At 42.6% G+C, this 22,767-nt stretch overlaps 1 protein-coding gene across 2 annotated transcripts; it reads left to right on the forward strand.

The window, feature by feature from the left end:
- Positions 1–8,057: 8,057 nt before the first annotated feature.
- Positions 8,058–21,335, forward strand: LOC149439378 (U8 snoRNA-decapping enzyme-like). Of its 2 annotated transcripts, XM_089659100.1 has the most exons (4): positions 8,058–8,295; positions 13,066–13,338; positions 16,167–16,398; positions 21,222–21,335. In XM_089659100.1, exons 1-3 carry the CDS (start codon positions 8,119–8,121, stop codon positions 16,353–16,355), a joined length of 639 nt encoding a protein of 212 aa, XP_089515226.1. In that variant the 5' UTR covers positions 8,058–8,118; the 3' UTR covers positions 16,356–16,398; positions 21,222–21,335. The 2 variants fall into 2 exon arrangements, with proteins under 2 accessions (XP_089515226.1, XP_089515225.1); XM_089659099.1 differs by lacking the exon at positions 21,222–21,335 and having other exon boundaries at positions 16,167–19,418.
- Positions 21,336–22,767: the final 1,432 nt, after the last annotated feature.

Genomic DNA, 22,767 nt, shown 5'->3' on the forward strand with positions numbered 1-22,767 from the left:
CAGTGCAACAAAGTGCTTAATAGTATTGTAAAAGGAAAACAATTGGACAGTAATCACATCTGGCAGGATCTTGTTGGACACATGAATTCTGAAATTAGCTGAAGATCAATGATGAGCTCAGGCACATGGGGACATGAGTCTGAACCTGTATGAGCTCTCCCGGCACTGTCTGCAGTGACAGCTTCCAGGCAGTTGGTGGGTTCAAGAGCAGACTGCAAAAAAAGCCCGTCAGTGGTTTGGTGGGCACTAGTAATCTATTTAGGAATTGGTTGGAGTCATCTGGTTTTAATGACCATCAAATTTCTTTATTTCAGTTTAGTGAAATAGTGACAGGTGCAACAAAATTGGGGTGCTCCTCAGTCCTCAGTTTCTTTTTTCCAATTTTTTTTAGACATCTATATACCACAGAAAAACCTGCATCCACCTGTTAAGGCAGACTTAACATCAAGCTGGATCTCCCTAACTGTGACAGGCATGTGGTGAAGCTATACAAACTATGCAAGAGGGCCACAGGATACACATCTGATTCCCGTGTTTGTGAAAGAAGAGATAGCCAGCTGGAGCCCCCTGGATGCCCATCCTATATTGGTAGCATTTGAAGGATTGTGTGGGACATTTTGTCACTCTTCTTCAATCATGAGGGATACCACCTCTACATGGAGAATTTGCCAGTATGCCACTTTTAAATCTGTAGGGGTCATTTTAGGAGTGTTTCTACTAACCTGGCATTTGAAGGCCTCAAGAAATGTGATAGGCAATCAGTACATTAGGGCAGATACATTTTCAAATATAAATACCATAGTTTGTAGATTCTATAACTTTCACAAAGACTAGTTAATATATACGTAAAGTGATTCTTTTAAACCAAAGAAATGCATCTGAATACATTTTATGACGTAAGATTTTTTTATTATATGTTTTATAAAAGAAAGTCCGACAATCCTTCTTTTTTTTTTTTTTCATGTTCAGTGTTTTTCTTACAAAATGAAAAAAAATGTTGTGATGAATTTCCACTAAAAGTAAACTTTATTTGTCTCAAAAAAGATATAACATTTATGTGAGTACAGGGCATGCCGGAGTAATTGTCAAAGTTCCACAATGCTGAAAACTTAAAACATGGCCAGGTAATGAAGGGAGTGAAACAGGTTGGTACTGAGGTGATTACAAGTGCCAATTAGAAGTGACACATGACTGTAGGAGATACTTCTAACAGGCTCATCATTTTGTATGTGTGGGGAAGGTCAATTTGGTGGTAATAAGGGCTAGCATTTGGGGAAGGTGGAGAAGTTGGGTAACTGCACAGGGCCCCTAGGTCCTGATCTAGAATTTCCTCTCCTCATTGCCCACCTTCTACTGAGTAGGGGCATTGCACCTGTTCTTCTGGTCTCTCAGTGGCTGTGACAAATCTGATCCTCCATTCTGCATCCAACTTCTCTCCTCTTTTTGTGGGCCTTGCTGCAGAGGGCACTATACATCTTTCCTAATTCTGCACAGCCCACAAGGAGAGAAGGCAGCTGCAGATTAAAGGATTAGTGCTGACACAGCCCACGAGGATAGGAGATAACTGCCATTTAGAGGATTAGTGCTGTCACAGTCAACAGGGAGAGCAAATGGCTGCAGACTGGAGAATCAGAGCTGGCACAGCCCACAAAGAGAGGAAATTACTGCGGACTGGAGGATCAGAGCTGTCAAAGCCCACACAGAGAGGAAACAACTGCAGATTAGAGGATCAGAGCTGGCACAGTCCACAAAGAGAGGAAATTGCTGAGGACTGGAGGATCAAAGCTGTCAAAGCCCACAAGGAGAGGAAACAACTGCGAACTGGAGGATCAGAGCTGTAAAGGCCCACAAGAAGACCAGAGGCACGATAAGGAGCAAATAACATCAGCATGCTGACTTCACTTGCTCTATATCATTGACTCTCTTTGATTCCCATTCAGCACCAGAGGAAATCTTAAGGCAGTGTATATATACCAGTATACCTACACCCAAAACCAAAAATACAATATATTGGGCCTCACCAGTGCTTATATGTGGTAGCTGCATTCATTTTTTTCCGGACTTTATTTTCAATTGGTAACCCTGTTCCACACACACTTCCTGTCCCTTTGTGGCTACAGGTACTTCTCCATCGTCTCTATGGAGGGAGCAATGGTTGTCACAAAGCCTGGAATGCAAACATGTCTGCCTTTCTTCATCTCCATTACATGGTTGTTCATATGATTAGTAGTTTGAAATAGTAGAATGAAAAAGATAATCTTGCTGTTTTAGCTCACAGGAGTGACAATGACACAGCATTTCTGGCAAGATTAGCATATATTTTCTGTACTTGATGAAATTGTGCTTATTCTGAAAATGAAAACTAATGCAGCTACCATATCTTAGGACTGGTAAGCTAGCAATAGATTTTTGGGTTTTGGTATGCTTTAATCCATTTGACTTCAAACTAGCCCAAATATAAACATCCAGCTACTCTTGTAGGGAGGGCAGGGGCAGAGTCAACTTACTGCTACTAACGAGCCAAATTAAAATTTAATCATTACAATGTACTCCTGTACATCACATACGTTGTACTATCACAAGCCCTAAGGAATGTATAAATATATATATACAGTATATTCCTTAACACTTACATATTCATAACAAACCTTTACTGAAAAAAGGGATTCTTAGTTCACATACTGTACTGTATATTGCAGTACATGTTCAAGCTAGCCAACTTTGTCAAAGTGATCCCTCTCTGGCCAGAAAATTTTTTTTTTTTTGCTGTTCCATCTTTCATTAATTACAGATTCAAGAGAATCCCTGGAAGAGCATTGGTCCTTTGCTTGCATTGGTAGATTCAGGGCTTCACAACCCATCATAAACTCTCCCATGGAGATGTAATTATAGAGATGCAATGCAAATGGTCGTTTTGTCTTCCCAGCCTCTAACTCCAGCCAATCAGTTGAGCTGAAGAAAGGATGTTCACGAATGTTCCCCAACATCTGTGGGCGTGCTCCTAATTGGCTTTCCTTCCGTCACTTGTGAAAGAGAATCAGGGCTTTAGAGCCTATCATAAACTCTTCCATGGCAATATCATTCAGGGCTTCACGGCCTGTCATAAACTCTCCCACGGAGATGTAGTTCAGGGCTTCACAGCCGTCATAAACTCTCCGATGGAGATGCCATTCAGGGCTTTATAGCCCATCATAAACTCTCTGCCGGAGATGTCATTCAAGCCTTCATAGCTCATCATAAACTCTCTGACGCAGATTTAGTTCAGGGCTTCACAGCCCATCATAAGCTCTCCCACAGCGATGTAGTTGTAGGGATTTAATGCAAATGGTGGTTTTGTCTTCCCAGCCTCTAACTCCAGCCAATCAATTGAGCTGAAAAAGGATGTTCACAAGCTGTAGGCGTGCTCCTAATTGGCTTTCCTTTTTTCACTTGTGCAAGAGAATGTTTGGAAGAACATTTGGTCCATTGCTTGCATTAGTGGATTCAGGGCTTTAAAACATGTCATAAACTCTCCCATGGTACTGTGATTCAGGGCTTCACGGCCCATCATAAACTCTCCCACGGTGCTGTCATTCAGGGCTTCACGGCCCATAATAAACTCTCAGATGGAGATGTAGTTCAGGGCTTCACAGCCCATCATGAACTCTCCCATGGAGATGTAGTTCAGAGCTTCCTAGCCCATCATAAACTCTCCCATGGAGATGTAGTTGTAGGGATTTAATGCAAATGGTGGTTTTGTCTTCCCAGCCTCTAACTCCAACCAATCAATTGAGCTTAAGAAAATATGTTCATGAATGTTTTCCAACAGCTGTAGGCGCCACGCTCCTAACTGGCTTTCCTTCTTTTATTTGTGCAAGAAAATGTTTGGAAGTACATTTGGTTCATTGCTGCATTGGAGACTTCAGGGCCTCAGAGCCCGTCATTATCTCTCCCACAGAGATGTAATCCAATGCAAATGGTGGTTGTGTCTTCCTGGCCAATTGATAGATCCAAAGAGCATTTTGTTTTGCTTGTTTTGGAGGAATCAGAGCTTCAGAGCCCATCATAAATCCACCCATGTAGGGGGCTCCCGCTTATTGCCATGAGGATTGAGGTCTTCTAGTAGTTGGGTGGATTCACTGTACAGAATACAGCTAGTCTTCCATTAATGTACTCAATGGCAATGATTGGCTTTCTGTACCAGATTTGGTCAGGGGCATAGACTCTCTTATCATTCCATCTATCATTCCATCATATGGAAGTTGAAATTCGAACTGTAATTGAGAGGAGAGAAATTTTGTGTTTCTTAAAGGAAATGTTCTTAATCAACGAGAAAATCAAAATCAAATTAAGGAAAAAAAGACTAACAGATGTAAGATACTTACCAGAACATTCTCTTCCTCACGCTCTAAGCCCTCCGGCGAAGCTTGGGTTCCTCTGTGTCATGGTCCACCTCACACATCCATGCCCACAGCGACTAGCTAACCGAGGCACGCACGGGCGGCCGTGACTTGGGGTAAGAGGGAATAAGGGGGACCTAATCTGAAAATATATACGTATATAAGACCGGCTGTGATATACTTTCACAGCCTGCGCTACCTCTGGCCACCACTAGAGGGAGAATCCACTCCAATCCAGCTGGCTGGCTGACCACACACACAGGTAGACACAAATCTTACATACAATCTGGTGCACTAATTAGGGTTGAGGAGCAACCTAGCGATCGACACACCTTTCTAGGATTTCTCCAGCTATCCTACAAGCCAGAACCCTGGTGTTAATCACTCTTCCACTGTCCACAAACCCCGACACCAGACATACCACAAACAGTAGCTTGCCACCTACCAACAGTTTATCCGCAGAACAGTCTGCTGGGACACCACACACACACAGATCTCTGTCTGGCAGACCTGTCACCCTTACAATCTGCACGCAATCTGCCAACACGCAGTGCAATTGCATACAGATTGGCAATGAACTTGACCGAGCATATAAAGGCACTAAAATACAATACAATCTAATCTCTCCGGAGATATGAGCCTGAGCTTAAGTACCCCAGAAGTCACTTATTAATTTTAAGATTTAATATCCTGAAAGTGGGCAGTGCATAAAATATGTACAAAGTATAAAAAGTTACAGAACATACAAAAAATACAAGAAGACACACAATTGACTATTCACTATAAAAAGGGAATAAAAAACTGAAATAAAACTTTTACCAAGATTTATCCTGCGACTGGAGCAAGTCAGAGAGAGTCCGTGCTCCGTCAGTCAATAGGACGGGTTCCATACGAATCACAAAGTCCATACCTCAAGTCCTCAATTTATGGGAATATGGATGTGGGCTGGACATTAGTCCTTGGCCAATCAACCCTGGGGGGGTGTTCCCGTACCAGCCCACAGGACGTTCTGGGTGCTGAAATGCCCAAAGTTGATTGGACTAGAAACGGTTTGAATCACCAAGTCAGGGATTAAATTTCCGACACCAGCGCATCAGTCCGATCGCGACAGTACCAATCACTGTTCAGCTGTCACAATCCGGTGCCACATAACCAATTCCTGCATTTTGCTGGCATTCTACATAGGCCACAAATACGGTTTTTACATGCAGATGTAGCTCAAAGAGTGCCCAATCAGAAGGAAGTATTTTCATCTCTCTGCAACTAATATTTTAGCTTTTATGAGGGATGAAATCTATTCCTTTGATCTGTGTATATATTTTAAAGCTCCCCAGAGAGATCGGAGCCCCCCTGGTCTCCTAAAGCCGAAATGTCTGGCGCTCCTCTTTTAAACTTCAGGAAGGTGACAAAGGAGAGAGAAAGACAGAGAGAGAGATCAATCTTATTGGCACTTAGAGCAGCTTCTAGGCTGGACGTGACACCCTGTCTTTTCAGATGCTAATAGGTGACCACATGTCTCTGAATACTTAAGACTGAATATTTCTTTAATGACAAGGAATGAAACTAAATTTACAATTACATATTGCTACAGATCACATCTCAATCCAATCACTTGAATCCCACATCTACGTTACACTCTGATATAAGGATGATCTGGGAATCCGAGAAAATTTGGCTCTTCGTTTACAAAGCCAATGAGGAATGTTTGCTGTCTGGTCAAGAACTCGGAAGGGGCCTATGGTTATCGTTCCATAATTGAGTACAGGAAACTGTTTCTGTATGAAAGGAGAGAGATGACATTTATCAAGGGCTTACCAAATGAAATGTTCTGAATTAAAAAAAATAAGCTCCAAATGATTTCTCCTGGTAACAAAACAATCACCTTTACTTGGCAATAGTAAAAGTGGGAGAAAAGACTGAGAGATGTAAGACACTTACCTTAACTATGGAATCCACAGTTGCCCGGCATAGTGGACAGGTTTGTACTTCCAGCAACCATCTGTTGAAGCAGCTGCTGTGAAATAGGTGGGAGAAGTACAGTCTGGTGGTTTGCGCTTCCCCTTCCAATTTCTGTAAGCAGATTCTGCATTCAGGTTGCTCATCCTGTTGGTCACCAAGAGTGGGGACCCTGGATGTTCTGTGGCTCTGAGTGGTTGCGTTCCACCGGAGAACGACTTTTGTCCCTCCGGGTGTCGTCAGGGTTCCGATGATTCCTCCTCGTTCTTTTGGAATCTCTCTGCCTCGCAGTGGAGCTCTAGAACGTATTCTAGAAGTTATGAGGGAGTATTGGCCTCCAATAGCAATGCTAATGTGTGAGTTGCTTCCCTACCGATGAATGTTAAAGATTTTTTTTTTTATTTTAATTTCTATTTTTTTTTCTTAAAGTGGTTGTAAAGGCTCAAGGTTTTTTAACTGCATGTATTCTATTCATAAAGGTAAAAACCTTCTGTGTACAGCAGCCCCTTCAGCCCCCCATCATGATCCAGAAATGTGCACAAGAGCCTTGGCTCTCCGGGGATTCTCCCTCCTTGTTGGCTGAGGCAGCAGCAAGAGCCAATAGCTCCCACTGCTGTCAATCACAGCCAGTGAGCCAATGAGGAAAAAGAGGGGGCAGGGCCAAACCACCGACTCTGTGTGTGAATGGACATCCCCATTTCTGTACAGACATCCAATACTACCAGGATGTCGAAACAGAATACTGGCCGTATGTGCTCTGCCATATGATAGGGAGGATGGCCCATCTACAACAGGTAAGGTCCTCCTGGCTTTACAATACTTGTGTTTCGCAAGTTTTTATATTTGATGAACCCCCATAATAAAAATAAGGATTCCCATCAAATATAGTGTGTATAGGAAATTTGTATTTCTAACACAAGTGGCCAGAGAATGATTAACCACTTGCTCTCCAGAAGATTCCCCCCCTTCCTGGCCAGGCCATTTTCTGCATTACGTTGCTGCGTTACTATAACTGACAATTGCGCGGTCATGCAACGCTGCACACAAATGACATTTACGTCCTTTTTTCCCCCACAAATTGAGCTTTCTTTCAGTGGTATTTGATCACCTGTGTGTGCTTTACACTGTAAGCACACTGCTTTGTATGGCTGTGCTATGCAGAGCCATACAAAGCAGTGCGCATGAGCTGACGGGAGAGATCTGTATTGTTTACATACAGACCTCTCCCCTGTCGGTGATACTCAGAGATTGCCAGACGCTGGTAGGGAATCACCAGCTGGGACCTGGTCATCGACAGCTGAAGGTGCCAACGGCGGCGCCGGTAGGGCGCTTGCACGCCCCCTACATAGAGATACACAATCACGTATATATACGTGATTTTGTGCAGCCCGGCCGTCCTGTAGGAGTACTTCTGCTATAGGACGGTCAGGAAGCGTTTAAATAATTTTTGTGTATTTATAACTGAATTTTGTTACTCAACTTTTATTAAAAATAAACGTCCGCCATACTGACCCTACTGACCATACTGTGCCAGTAGGTGGCGATGTGCACAATGTCACGTAGCACTCCTGGGCAGCTGTTAGTTGGAGCTGTGCACAATGTCAAGTACCGCTCTAGACGTGCCAGAGATGGCGCTGTTGTGGAGCACAGCTCTTTTATTTCTCCCCGGTCAATCGTTCCGGCGTTTCTATGGTCGCCCTGCGTTGTGATTGGCTGCTCTGGTCATGTGAGCGGTGTTTGCGGAAGTTGCTTTGCATGTGTGTGCCTGCTGGGGAGGAGTGACATGGCTCAGTACGTTCAACCTTACAGAAGCTCGCCGGAGGATCGGCCCCGTCCACGGAATGTGTCCCGGGAGGAGGCCATGAAGCTGGACGGATACAGACATGCCTGCCATGTCATGCTGTATGCGCCGACCAGCGCCAAACTCTTCGACCGTGTTCCCATCAGATACATTGTGCTGGTGAGCGGAGGGGGATGGGGGGAGCTAAAGAAGACCTATCCCCTGAGAGCCTGGCAATGGGTTCTATATGAGGAGACCCCTTCCCACCTGTTGTCACCCTATAAAGCTCCCCCTCCGGTGCTGTGCTCTGCGTTCTCCCTCGTCGTTCCTTTTTCTGACATTTTTAAACACCCCCACCATCATCTTCCGGGTTCGGGGTCTTCAGCTGTCTGGATTGGCCAGGCTGAGACGACGCATTTCTGCCCTCTGTATGCTGAGCTGCACACGTGTGACTCTCAGGCCTCGGTCACACCCAGCGTGGTAGCAGCGCATGTTTTTGTGAACAATGTGTTCATTCATACGTGCGACAAATGCGCCAAAGAAGCTGCAGGCGTTAAGCTTCGTTTTTTTTTTTTATGAGCCTTTTGGCACATTTGATGCTGTTTTTCCTGCCCAAAAGATCGCACATCTGTTGCCTGTATTAATTAATTTCTAATGGCACAGCAAGTATTACAAGCGGTTTATGCATGTTCCAGGAAAATGCATTTCTGTGTGCATTCCTGGAATGTGCAGCTACGCATGGGGGGGAGAGAGAGATTTCCCTTCCTGTCCTATAGCCACAAAAGGAAGTGAGAGGAAAATCCTCCAAAGTAAGGGGATCCCAGGGTGTCACCAGAACTAGTGTCCCCATTGGAAGACTCCCCCTTCCTGTTCTGGTGACAACCCCAAATTTGTGATTTTCTTTTTTGTTCCTGATATGTGCCGGTGTCTATGGGGCCTCAGTGTACATTTCATGAAAAAAATAAGAAAAAACAAACAAATGTAGAAGTAAAATCAAAATGTTTTTTTTACCATTGTTGGCAGAGTAAGAGAGTGTTAGAACCCCTGTCAGTTTTTTTGTTTTTGCCATCTGTGTCCCGTAGGGGAGATTTCCCTTCACTTCATGTCCCATAGCCAAATCAGGAAGTGAGAGGAAATCCCTCCAAAGTGAGGGAATCCCAGGGAGTCACCAGCACTAATGTCCCCATTGGAAGATTTCCCTCTATTCCTTTTTTGGTGCCAGCCAAAATTTGGGATTTTCTTTCCTGTTCCCGGTATGTGCAGGTATCTATGGGACCTCAGTGTGCAGTTCATTAAAAAAAAAAAATGTAGAAGTCAAAATGTTTTTTTTTTTTTCTTCAATGTTGATAGAGTAAGTACTGTATCTCCCTTGAGGGTTAGAACCCCTGTAAGTATTTTTTGCCACCAGTGTCCCATAGGGGAGATTTCCATTCGCTTCCTGTCCCATAACCAAAACAGGAAGTGAGAGGAAATCCCTGAATTCCAGGGTGTCACGAGCACTAATGTCCCCACTGGAAGATTCCCATCTATTCCTGTTCTGGTGGCAACCTAAAATTTTGGATTTTCTTTCCTTTTTCCAGTATGTGCGGGTGTGCGCGGGTCCTCCGTGTGCAGCTCATTAAAATACACGTTAAAGTAGAACTATAGGCAAAACTGTTTCATTTAATTGTTGAATCAGTAATGAAGGGTTATAACCCTTGTCAGTTTTTTGCCATCTGTGTCTCATTGGGGAGATTTCCCTTTATTTCCTGTCCCATAGCCACAACAGGAAGTAAGAGGAAAGCCCTGCAAAGTAATGAAATCCTGACTTGTCACAAAAACTAATGTCCCCATTGGAAGATCTGCCCTCTATTCCTGTACTGGTGACAACCCAAAATTTTGGATTTTCTGTTACGTTCACTTTCAATGACCCTAAGCAGGACAAATAGAGAGAAAACAGACAGAAATAAAAACCTAACATGGGTTCTAATCCCTCTCCACTCCAAAACTAATAAAAAAGCTTTTTACTTTTAGTTCTACTTTAAATCTGCTCCCACCCCCTTATTTACCTGCCTTGTAGAAGGAAGATGCTTATACTTGCCTATTCTCAGGGGGGGTCCTGTCACGTGATCAGGTCACAGTGCTGACTTCAGTCTAGAAGAGGGACTGCTGAAAACAGATGGGAAGCCTATGAGTGACATCATCACACTGAAATTCTAGCCGTTGTCAGCGATCTCTTCTCCCCAGTGACCCCTGAAGATGGTCACTGGGGAGGTCCTGTGAGCAGACTGGAGTGCCCTGAGAATAGGTAAGTATATGCATCCTCCTTCTACAGGGTGGTGAGTATAGGAGTTAGAAGTGGCAGCAGAGTTAAGCTTAGATAGATTTAGTTTGAACTTCCACATTAATCGCAGTGCAGATAGTTGGACGAATGTCAAAAGCATCCACCCAGCCATAACGAATTCTGAACCTATTCTGTGTAAGCCATTCCCACTCAGCCCCGTGTCTCTTTAAAGTGGAATTTTGGTCCGCTTCTTTATGTGGCTATGCCCCCCTGGTCATGGCACATGCGCAGATGGGTCCTGACAGAGTCCCTGAGCGTATTGGCGCACATGCCGTGAAAATGCTGCGCAGGCACAAAACACGGGAGGTTTTTAGCTGCCCTATCAGCAGTCTTCGCAGATGCACAACAAAATCTGTTCATGCACAGATACCGGGCAGCCTGGCCCATGCACAGTCGTGCTGCAGGGCTCTCTCTGGATCTGAGCCCTACCATACGTTTGCGCATGTACTTGGGGCAGCTGTTGATCACAGGAATTCAGCATATTAGGCAAAATACAGTCAGAATTCATAACTGGGGAATGCATGTAACCTTCATCCAACTATTTTTGTTTTTTATATAAAAAGCCCTCTTAGAGTCTTCTAGACTATCAATATTTACCTGCTAGCAGTTTTGTTTTTTTAACCACTTGCCTACAGGGCACTTATACCCCCTTCCTGCCCAGGCCAATTTCCAACTTTCAGCGTTGTCGCACTTTGATTGAAAATTGAGCAGTCATACAACATTGTACCCATATGAAATTTTTATCATTTTTTTGTGACAGATGGAGCTTTATTTTGGTGGTATTTAATCACTTTTGGGTTTTTATTTTTTCTTAAACAAACCAAAAACCACTGAAAATTGTGAAAAAAAAATGTTTTTTCTTAGTTTTTGTTATAAAATTTTGTAAGTAAGTGATTTTTCTCCTGCACTGATATGAGCTAATGAGGCTGCAGTGGTGGACACTGATAGGCTGCACTGATGGACACTGGTAGGCGGCATTGACTGGCACTGATGGGTGACACTGAAAGGCAGCTCAGATGGGCACTGATAATGTGGCATTGATGTGCACTGGTAGGCACTGATAATGTGGCACTGATGGGCACTGGTACGAGGCACTGATGAGCACTGACATGAGGCACTGATGGACACTGACAGGTGGCACTGCTGGGGCTACACTGATCATCAGGGCACACTGATCATCAGTGCCCTGATGATCAGTGTACATGTCCCCTCCCCGGAAAGCCGATTACCGACTCTCGAGCTGTCAGCGTGACAGCTCGAGAGGAGAGAAATGCCAATAACCGGCATTTCCCTGTTTACATGTGATCAGTTGTGATTGGACACAGCTGATCAAATGACCGAGCCGACATCTTTGGCTCTTTCCGTGATCGGTGATCCGCTGTGTCCGAGGGACCCAGCGCACCGCCGATCGCCGCACTGCACTTTCCCAGGGCCGCGCATGCGTGGTGAGAATGGGAGGACGTCATATGATGTCCTCCCAGAACGAGAGAACCACCTTGCTCCCGTAATTGGACTGTATGGTTGGCGGGAGGTGGTTAAAGTTCTGCTTTATGGAAGAATTATCACTACTAGTTAAAAATTATTTTTAACCCCTTCCCCATCCTTTCCTAGAGGACCAATTGCACTTTTCAAGCAGAAGAATACTGCCATTTATTACAAAGATAAAGACCAGATCGGCTTTGTTTGGCTCCGTTAAATAGTAAGCAGAAGCGATGACCTGACATCACATCCAGTTTACTTGGAAACAATTAGCACCATTTTTAAAAAGACAAAAGTATTCAATCACACTGATATTGGTGCGATTGAATGCTTTGAATCGCAGAGGAGGGATTTTTGGTCTTGTTGACCACAGATTCCTCCATAAAGTGTACCTGTCTTATGCATATTACTGTTACAAGCAATGTGTACTTTCTTTGTGAAAGAAATACAAGTAATCAAAAACAGGAAAACATTTTTTTTTTTTTTTAAATGACAGTTTAAAAAAGAGAAAAAAAAGAATTAAAGTGCCCCTGTGTCCCCCATGCTTGCATGCAAAAGGTGTACGCACGTGTCGGTCCCGCTCACACGCAATCAGCAATTGTCCCACATGTGAGGTATCACCATGAATGTCTGATCATGGGCAGTAATTTTAGCACCAGGCCTCCTCTGTAAATCTAAAGTGGTAACCTGTAAATGCTTTTAAAGCCTCGCCTATGGCTAGTAAAATTGATGTTGTTTATCATTGTTTATTTTGAAGAGTGACATGTTTGGTATCTCTTTGCTCATCGCAACATCATCATTTATATTTTACAAAAGATTGGCTTATGTATTGTGTATTTTTTCCCAGAACATTGCATGTAAAATATCATGTGACATAAAAAATTGCAAAATCCATCAATTTATTCTCTAGGGCCTCTGCTTTAAAAATATATAATGTTTGGGGGTTCTAAGTAATTTTCTAGCAAAAAAGAGAGGTGGTCTTAGACTGGAGCATTATTTCATGTGTTCCTTCATATTAAAAAAGTAGAGAAAGGTTGGTCCACAGTCACCGTCCACAGCAACAGTTAGCAGTACAATCTGAGCTAAACCACTGTGATTTAATCCTTTAGTGGGTTGACTTTCTGTTTTTTATATTTTCTCTGTCTCAGATGATGATGAGGTTTGATGGTCGCCTTGGTTTTCCGGGAGGATTTGTGGATCTAAGAGATACTTCTCTGGAAGACGGCCTGAATCGGGAATTGGTAGAGGAACTGGGCCCCTCTTTTAACACGCTAAAGGTGACTGAACAGGATTTTAGGAGTTCTCAGGTCCGAGAGATGCCACAGAAGGCCATCACACATTTCTATGCCAAAGAACTTAAAGTGGAACAGATGGAAGCCATTGAAAAAGAGGCTGCCCTTGCAAAAGACCATGGATTAGAGGTGTGTGGAATGTATGGAGTGTTGACTTTTTTTTTACAGCTCAAGTTATACATTTTAATTTGTTAGAGGTTTGGAGAGATGAGCAGTACTTTAATTTTTGAATGATGATGCGCTTTAAAAAATTTCCATAGTACTCTTATCATGGTGACTTCATATACAGAGTTGACTATGTGCGTTCAGTAGGACAAAAGTTTAATTAAAATCAGTCTTTCACACATGCAGTTTGCTCTTCCTCTTCTGTCGCAGCATCATTGAGCTCAACTCCTGCAGTGAGGAGGGGGTCACTGCATGCGCGGGTTCCAGTGATGATGGGAGTGTGGCTAAACATATGGGACATCCCAGAACACAGGGTGGATGGTGTAGATGACTCTTAACGCTGGTTTTTCAGCCAAGCTGTGGGTAAACTCCAAATTTTAAAGCTACAAGATGTTTTTAAAAGTAAAGAGGCCTAGTTCATTTTATAGTTCATTTTGCATATGCATAGTTCATTTTATTACAAAGGTGAACTTTGGCCTTTAATGGCTGGTATGCACACATACTTATCTGCAAATAAGTGATATTACATCCTTGCATAAACTATGCTAGCCATACATTTGTACTGTAGATTTCTATCATTCAGCCCCACAGGCTAAACCTGACAAATTACTTGATTCCCCCGTCCACATTAAAGAGAATGGGTGGAGATATCACCACTGCCAGCTTTTGTATTCTGCCGGCCACTACACCTGCAATCATGTGAATACCTGATTAGTAACTGCATCTGATTAGTTGCAATCACTGTTAATGATTTTTAATCTGAAGTTTGTTGAGCTGGGTGGTACGGACACGGATTCCTGGCTTTGGCAGGATTCAGCTCACATTCGAGATATGTGTGGTTAGCTTTAAGGTGGAACTAAACTCACCTGGGCTCCAGCGATGTGGTGTCCCGGGGGTCCCTGTCAGCTGCTGACATCTTTGAGAGGCTGGCTTCTGGATCTCTGTCACTGCCTGCTTTCATTGGCTGGGTGGGGATAATGTTGCTCCAGTGTATGCACAGGAGTGCAGTCAGCTTTGGCATTGCCAAATTTCTACAGGGAACTGACAGGTAGGTAAAAAACATTATACAGAAGAGACAAAGCATCTCACTTCCACATTAAAAATCCTACCTGTTCCCCTGTTTTTTTAATTTGTTTTCTGGCCTTATATGGTTCAAAATTCAACCAGTTCAGCAGGGAGTAGCCACATTTTTAACCACGTGTAAAATTTTATTAGATCAGTCGGCTGCAGCTGCTGATTGGATATTCTACAGTGGAGGCGCCCTTCTGTCAGAATACAAAGATTCTTTCATCCACCTCGCTTGTATGGATGGAGGAATCTGTTTATTTTTTCCCAGCCAGTTTAAGGTCCACCCATTGATGCTTTACACTGCTCTGGTATAGTTACTGATTGACCACATTTAATGGCTGTGAAGCTCAAGCATTCTCCATACATGTAACGTGTATAGCCATTGCTGTATATAGTAATGCCTGCCATGTACCAGGCTTTACAGAAAACCGTAAAACTCTGTAAGCATAAACACTGCCCAACCTTTGGAATGGTTGCAGGGATGTACCTGGCTTTATATATTGAGTGGCTTGGTTTAAGTCTAAGGCCCTATGCACAGTGGGCATTTAGCCTCAGTGCACAGGGCTCTGGTGTTTAGTTGAGGGCACAGGTGCCTTTTCCAGCACCTCTGCCAGCAGCCTGTCAAGATTTGAGAGGCTGAAGGCTGCTGCGGCTGGGTGTAGCTGGATGGTGCACCTAGTGTTACAAACATTTAGGGCAGTATTCATCCGCAGACAAATGCCCAGTACTGTTACATTTTAATATATAAGCTGATAATGCTCAAAGCTTGCTAAATGCTCTTCTGATTGTTGCACGTTAGCTGAGATTAAAGGATAAGTTCGCCTTTTGCAAAAAATAATAAATGCACATCTTTTTGCAGGTAAAAAAATGTGTACATTTATTATTGTTTACATTGCAGGCTATAAGGCATTACACCTGTGATCAGCTGATCGTGGATGCAATGCCAGGACCTGCAGACTCTGTCAACTGTCAGCCCATACCTCATATGGGCAGGCAGATACTGAATGGCAGGAAGAACCGATGGCACTCACCAGCTCCCTTGCAGGTTGTTGTGGACCACAAGCCATTGGCCATGGAGACTGACAGTAGATGTAGTTCGTTCATTCATATGAATCAATGACATAGCTGTGTGGGCGGAGCCCCACACAGCTGCGCTGTTGTTAAATCATGAGAGCGAGCACAGGGAAAGTATCCGCGACCCCTGTCACAGGGAGGGGGATCTCAGGTAGGGGCTGCTGTTACTGGAACATGTTACACCCTAAATAAGGGTGTAACATGTTCAAAAGGTGAGCTTTATCCTTTAATCACATGCCAATAGCACATATGAAAATGTTCTGGATTGAAGTGGTTAAAACCACTTGGCAGCTGCAGCCATGAGCTTGGTATCATTTGTTACAGCCGGCAATCAGCTGTTCAGTAAAAGTCATCTGGGTGGCTCTACAGCCATCTATTTCACTGTAATGAGAAGGGTATTATATTGTGTCTGTTTGCACTTTATTTTAGTGTATTTTGTCCTGAAAATCTGTGTTCGATAAACAGCTGTGTAAATATCGTGCAACATAAAAAAGTGTAAATGCCACAACTTTATGCTCCAGTGCCTCTAATTTCATAAAATATAATATTTGGGGGTTTTAGGTAATTTTTTAACCAAAAACACTTGTACATGCGTGGTATGGTCCCTAATAACCCAGTTTTAAGTTTTTTCTTTTTCTTTTTGTCTTTAGGTTATGGGATTAGTCAGAGTTCCCCTTTATACGTTACGTGATGGTTTTGGAGGTCTTCCGGCCTTTCTTTCAAACAACTTTATTGGTAACTCCAAAAGCCAACTCCTATATGGGCTGCGCTCCCTCCGCCTACTACGCGAGGACCAGATCCAAGATGCAATATGGTGTAGTCAGAACATTCAGTATTGATTCTGACGGATGGGTAGGGAGATACAGATAAGATATCCTTGTGGTATGTTATGGATATACAAAAATCATAGATATAAAAATGGTTTCTGAATGTATCAGTGTCTCTATGCCCAATTATGTTCTGATTGTTCAAAACACTTAAAAGCTGACTTCAGCTAAAACTGATATTTTGTTTAGGTTGATTAATTAAAAGGATACTGTAACCTCCTGGAGATACCTTGAGAATATTGTCCAACCTAACCTGAGGTTCTGTAGGCAGTGCAGTGGTATCATACTTTCCATTACTTGGGTTTTCCATTCTTTCCTGTGGAGCTTGCAGTGTGGGGAGTATGACGCCATCATTCTGCCTAAAACCAGTATTAAGGAAAGCAGAATGACGGTTGACTTGGACTCTAATAGACCTTTATCTGTATTTCCAGGATTGATTTGTATTTCTTAATTTCGGACATAGTGGGGTTCTTCAGCCATTTAGGGCTTCTTTAGAGAATTTTCACTTCCTGTCTTAGTGACAATGGTTTCCCAGATAAGAACTAAGAAAGAGTTTGCAACAAGTCACAGGCTGAAATAAAATGCTGAGTGTGCTTGTAGACATCCCTGCCCTGCTATAAATATCTTTTGTGTTGCTGCTCTAGATTTTCTCTCATCTCCTAGCTGGTGTAACCATTGTCACCCTGACAGGAAGTAAAGTGAAGGGGAATCTCTCTTATGGAGCTCCAGATAGCATTAAAAACCCGACGGAGACTCTACTAAAAATAAAAAAGTGTTGGCTGGGCATACTCTTTAAATGAAGCTTTATGTATTATGACTTAATGAAGAATTCAACTGTGCAAGTGCTTGAATACATACTGCACTCAATATAAATGCAGAAATGCTCCTTTTTTTTTCTTTTTTTTTTTCTGTGTGATTGTGAGCTTTAATGATTTGGGTTCAGGGGGGACTGCACAATGAATACAGTTTACTGTTGGTGTCAAGGATATTTTACACAGTGTTAGCTCCATTATTTGAAAGATTAGTTTGCTTTCACACCACATTTTCCAAGAAAAAAAAATACCTGTGTGTTTCAGCTTCTCAAGTATAATAAAATGTAGCCCTCTGATTTTAAAGTAGATGCATCATTTCCAAGGCATACCAATAGGCCATGCAATGGCCTCCCTCTAGCCTACAAAACTTCTAAAGTGGGCAGGTTCCCAACCCCTCACCCCCGCTGGCCATTGGATTCTTGGCCCCACCAATGCAGAAACTCCAGCCTGTCCAAAACCTGCGCTGTGCACTCTTTCCCCCTGTTGAACAATACTGCACCTAGGCGCTGCTGCAGCAGGAGGGAGAGTGTACTGCACAGGTTTTGATCAAGCCATACCACTTGTTCCTCCTCCGAAGGGGCTATGTGTCCTATGACTGGGTGGTCTTGCTTAGGAGGGTTGCTCTATGTAGGAGCTTTGTGGAAAGAGGAGAGCCTGCAGTAGGCTACAAGTAGGCCATGCACAGGTTTTGAACAAACCAGAGCACTCCTTTTTGATAGGGTTGTGTGTCCAACAGCAGGCAGAGGGGGTTACCCATTCTAGGAGTTTTGTGGACAGACTGGGGGAGAGGTTGTGCAAGGCCTACAGGTATACCTCAAAGCTCTAATCCCATCCCTGTTCTAAGCCTTCGTTCACATATATGCGGTGTGGGAAATGCAGGGATTCCTATGCGGTTCTTGCACCACATTGAAATTGCGCCTGCAGGTGTCAATTTTAATCCAAAGACACCTAAAAAACCGTTCACAAAGCTTAGTGCAATTATCAGGATTGGATCACTTGAGTGTGAAAACCCACATGATCTGATTCTGGTGCGCCAAAAAAAAAAGCCTGCACCTTTTTTGTGTGGATGCGGTTCGATTTAAGCCCATACAAAATGAATGGGTTCAAATTGCCCTGCAACAAATCGCATGTGATTTGAACAGGAATGCAGTTCAATTCCTGTCTGGATTACATTCGATTTCCTGCACTGCTCCTGTGTTAACCCAGGCTAAGCCTATTCTATCTACTCTATAAAAGGAAAGAAGTCTATGCTTATCTATTATGAGGGTGCTCCGGTCCGTTCACATGAACTTTCCAGTACCGGCTTCAGTGAAGAGGAGAGATCGCTGACAACTACTGCAGAGCCTGGGTCATGATATCTCCCACAGACTTACTATGGGGCATCTGTTGTTGGTTGTCCCTCCTTTACACTGAAGCCAGCGCTGGGCTTCAATCATGTGACCGGACCAAAGTGCCCTCATATTAGGTAAGTATAGGCATCTTTCCTTTTACAGGGTAGATAGAATAGGCTTATAATAGGCGTGGGAGTAGATTTAAGCTTAGGGTTTGACTTGACTAAGGACTTATTTTTAATATACAAGTGAAGCTGGAATGCATAGGTAATGTTTTTGGAAAGGTGAACTAACCCTTTAAGAGAGCTATTGGGAAAACACTTCAAACAAGCTAACAGTTATAGCAGAGATCCAGTAACCTAATGCTGCCTGTTCAAAACTTTTTTTTTTCACATATGTTATCTCTAAATCACAGCCTAGTCCCTTCCGAGGTGTCAATACTACATTTCTTTAAATCAGTATTTGCTTAGGCATGCTCCTGCCTATTGTGGCAGTACTCAGACCTGCTTATTGGTTACTGTGGCATGGAGAAAAGGGGCATGGGTGGCATGCACTAACTGAAAGAGGAGGCATTCTGGGGGAAGGAGGGGGAAGGTACTTTGTTGCAATGACACATAGGTGACCAAAAAGACATGGACTGACAAATCATGCTGTCAGCTACTTTACATCAGCTGTTAGTTTTCTTGTTTCATTTTTTTGCTTCATTGGGATAGTTGCTGTATCATATGAAGACCCTCATTTGTTTATAATTAAGTGTATGCAGTAAGAAAATAATTTTTGTCTTTTATGAAATGCTTTTTTTTCAAATGAAGTGTTTTACAAATTACTTTATATACTATTTGTATAACTTTTTTTATTTAGAGTTTGAATACGTAGCAGTTTTTTGCTTTGATTGTGTTGCTTTCGTTGCACTAATAAATGCATTTCACGAATCCAGTAGTAAATTCCACAATTTATCCTGAGCTCTTACTTTTATTAAATCTAATGAAGAACTCTAAGTTACTTCTAACCTGGTGAGACACCTTTCTGCAACAAAAGGCACATGCATGGTATGCTGATGGTGCAGATGTTATGAGGCAGTTGCTTAGCATTGTTAATTTGCAACAGAAAGTGCTGCTACTGGCAGGATCTCCAGATATGAAATTTGGTTAGACAGACTGGACCTGCTTGCACTAGAGTGGGTTGGGAAGCTTTTTCAGGGATTGTGGTCACTTCTAATTTGCAAGACAACACCTACTTGTCATCCAACACCTGACTACACCTAGTCCTACTTTCTGGCTTTACAGCACTGCCTCTGCTGCTGCAACCCTTCTAACAGCTGCAGTGTGTTATGGTTGTCACCCCTGGCAAGTAAAGTGTGTTCCCCCAAGATGCAAAGACTAAATGCCAGCTGGTCTTTACCAGAGGTCCTGATGGAAATGGGCTAGGAGTCCTAGTGGCCCTGAGGCTACTTACTGTTGTGAGCTGACACCAGGTTGTGCTCCTTGAGGTTCTCCCCACCAAGGGGATGTGAGAGCAGGGTGGATAAGATGCAGAGATCGGAGCATAGTCAGGATCAAGCAAGGGGTCTTGACTGCTCTCTTGTCACCTTGTCTCCTGACTACTCTACACACTGCTTGCCAAGTTCAAACAGCAAGCGGAGAGTCTGGGTTGGCAATGAAGAAGGTATAATATGAGAGAATGGTCAGCAACAATAGGTAACAGGCTCCAGTATCATAGCTTTTGCTCACAGGTAGATGGCTAGAGGACACCGCACTAGCCACTTCAAAGGCTGGAGGTTAAGTATTTTTTGGTCAGAGGACATACCCAGCATAGTTTCAGGGAATTGTCCTGGCAGTAATTGTGCGAGGTCCTGGTAAGGATTCTCTAAGTGTTGTACACGGTTTCTGGGGATAAGAGGATTTGGCTCAGTCAGAGATGGTAGTCTTTGGTTGTACTTTAAAAAACTGTATAAAGTGAGTCATTATTCTAAACATACTGAAAAATAGACCTTGGGTTTACATAAGTTATGCCCACCCAAAACTCAAGAGTGAGGAAGGGTTAGAACTTGGGTTTATACTGTTACTGAGGGAGATTTTTTCCCCTTATTTACTATCAGGGTGACAATGGTTCTCGAGAGGAAACATCTTCAACAGATAAGAGAAGGCAGAATATATAATGGCATTCATAATCCATATAGATGTTGCTTAGATTCTTGGTTGTCATAGTCTCTGTTATTAGTGGGCTGTTAAAAAAATGCTGCCCTCCTTTGGCAAGTAGTACATTTGTTATGTGGTTTCATTTGGTAATATTAAAGTAGACTTGAATTCAAAAAATAAAGATTTGCTAGATTATCAGAAACTATTTTGTATAAGCAGTGCCTTTTAAGTATGCCTTTTTCTGGTATTCCTCTTGATAAATAGAAGTGCACTTCCTGGTATGCAAGGGTGCTTAGAACATTATAGCTGTATATAATATAGTGTAAGATCACCTGCTGCCTCTCAGTGCTTATCTTTAGAGATGTTATAGCTGTGCTGTTCACTGTTCTTGCTGGAGACTTTGATAAAAGGATGAAAAAAAAATCTTGCCTCTACCAAGATGGCTGCCTCCATATAGACACAGTGCATAACAAGGCATAGTAAGCTTAGTAATGAGGAAAGATCAACTGCAGGGAGACAACAGGAAATATTTGTGGTTAATACTTTGCCCTCTGCCTGTTTTTTGGGAACATAATCCATTGTTAATTTTTTTTGCAGATTACCAGTCCTTGGATGTGAGGGTCCCTAGTGGTGACTGGCTTTCTTCTAGTGCAGAAAAACACCAGTCACTACTGTAGATGGAACAGGCGCTAAAGTGCATCTCCAGACAAACATTAAAATTGGTATACAAATAACGCAGTATATTTTATGTTGGGATTATGTGACTGCAAATAGAAAAAGGGAAGAAGAAATTTTAGATTTTTTTTTTATTGCATAAGCTAGTAGTGCAATCTCAAAGATCCATGTTTAGCTGTTTAGAGTACTAAGCTTTGACTTACTAAAGTCCTTTAGTGTCCCAACAAATATTTGAAATTGTTAAAAGACCAATAGTGTGTAACACCAATGTACTGATTACCAGGTACCATCCCACCTCCAATTCTTCTCATATAAGGTAGGTATATCATATATCATGAAAAGTTAAAAAGCTCCAATAGTGCAATAATATTATTCCAAAAGTATTTGAAAAGAAAAAAAGCTTACAAAAAAGATTCTTGTAATAGAACACATTATTCATGATTTGTAAACCATGACCACTATGTAAACACCTGAATCTACAAACAAAGAATCTCACCACAACACTTGGCTGTTCGACAGGCATCACTTCAGGTCATGTCACTTTCAGTTCACACTAAAACACATCCCAAAGTGTTTTGTCATTTCTGACTTTTTCAAGAGTTCTGTCATGAGACTTTTTTCTAGGAATATGGCTGCTGCACAGTTCAAAGAATTATTAAAGGTAGGAGCTATTGTGTCAGTGCCATCGCAAGAGAGGAAAGAAGGTATTTTTTTTTCTCGCTTATTTCTGGTTCAGAAATTGTTCGGCAAATTTAGACCTGTTCTAGACTTGAAGAGACTGAACTAATTTTTATGAATGTGGAAAGTTTCAGAATAAAATTGGTGGAGAAAATAATTTCCATAGTTCAGCCAGGAGTTTGGATGGCTTCTGTCAATCTGGCAGATGCCTATTTGCATGTACCAGTGGTGAAGACACACAATTATCTGAAGTTCAAAATAGGTCACAACCATTACCAATTTCTATACTTACCCTTCAGCCTCTGTTCTCTCCCGAGGACCTCCACAATGAGCCCTCTGACGGGTAGCACCTCTAAGATTTTGTTTAGAATCTGCTAAGATCAAGGCATCATGCAGATAATCATGAGTACAGATTTCCCATTGACTGAACATGATGAGATAGTGTTCAAAATGTTCACCAGGTTTGGGTGGCTGGTCAGCCCCCAGAAAAGTCACCTATTCCATCCTAGCATCTGGATTATTAAGAATACAATTCAGCTCAGCACAGAGGTAGGGTGTTTTTTTTTCAAAAGACTGGATTTTATGATCACTTTGCAAATTTGCAGTTGAGATGCTTTCATCAACCTGCCCAGCCAGTAATTGTCTCAGTTACACTAGTTTGTTATGCTCCACCATCCCAGCAGTGCCATGGGCACACTGACATCAGATCCAGTACTGCCCTCTACATTAGTAGAACCGGTCAGCCTTACTGCATTCCATTTTTCTCCCATAAACCATTAGGGTGAGATTG

This window comes from Staurois parvus, unplaced genomic scaffold, assembly GCF_062004578.1.
Source record: "Staurois parvus isolate SC_StPar_1 unplaced genomic scaffold, SC_StPar_1.0 ptg001132l, whole genome shotgun sequence".
Classification (NCBI taxonomy): domain Eukaryota; kingdom Metazoa; phylum Chordata; class Amphibia; order Anura; family Ranidae; genus Staurois; species Staurois parvus.

What these genes read in the sequence shown, in the direction of transcription:
- LOC149439378 (XM_089659100.1), top strand. Translation starts at nt 8,119, where the DNA reads ATGGCTCAGTACGTTCAACCTTACAGAAGCTCGCCGGAGGATCGGCCC. An exon ending in CCATCAGATACATTGTGCTG is followed by an intron (nt 8,296 to 13,065) that starts GTGAGCGGAGGG and finishes TCTCTGTCTCAG; the next exon opens with ATGATGATGAGGTTTGATGG. An exon ending in CAAAAGACCATGGATTAGAG is followed by an intron (nt 13,339 to 16,166) that starts GTGTGTGGAATG and finishes TTTTGTCTTTAG; the next exon opens with GTTATGGGATTAGTCAGAGT.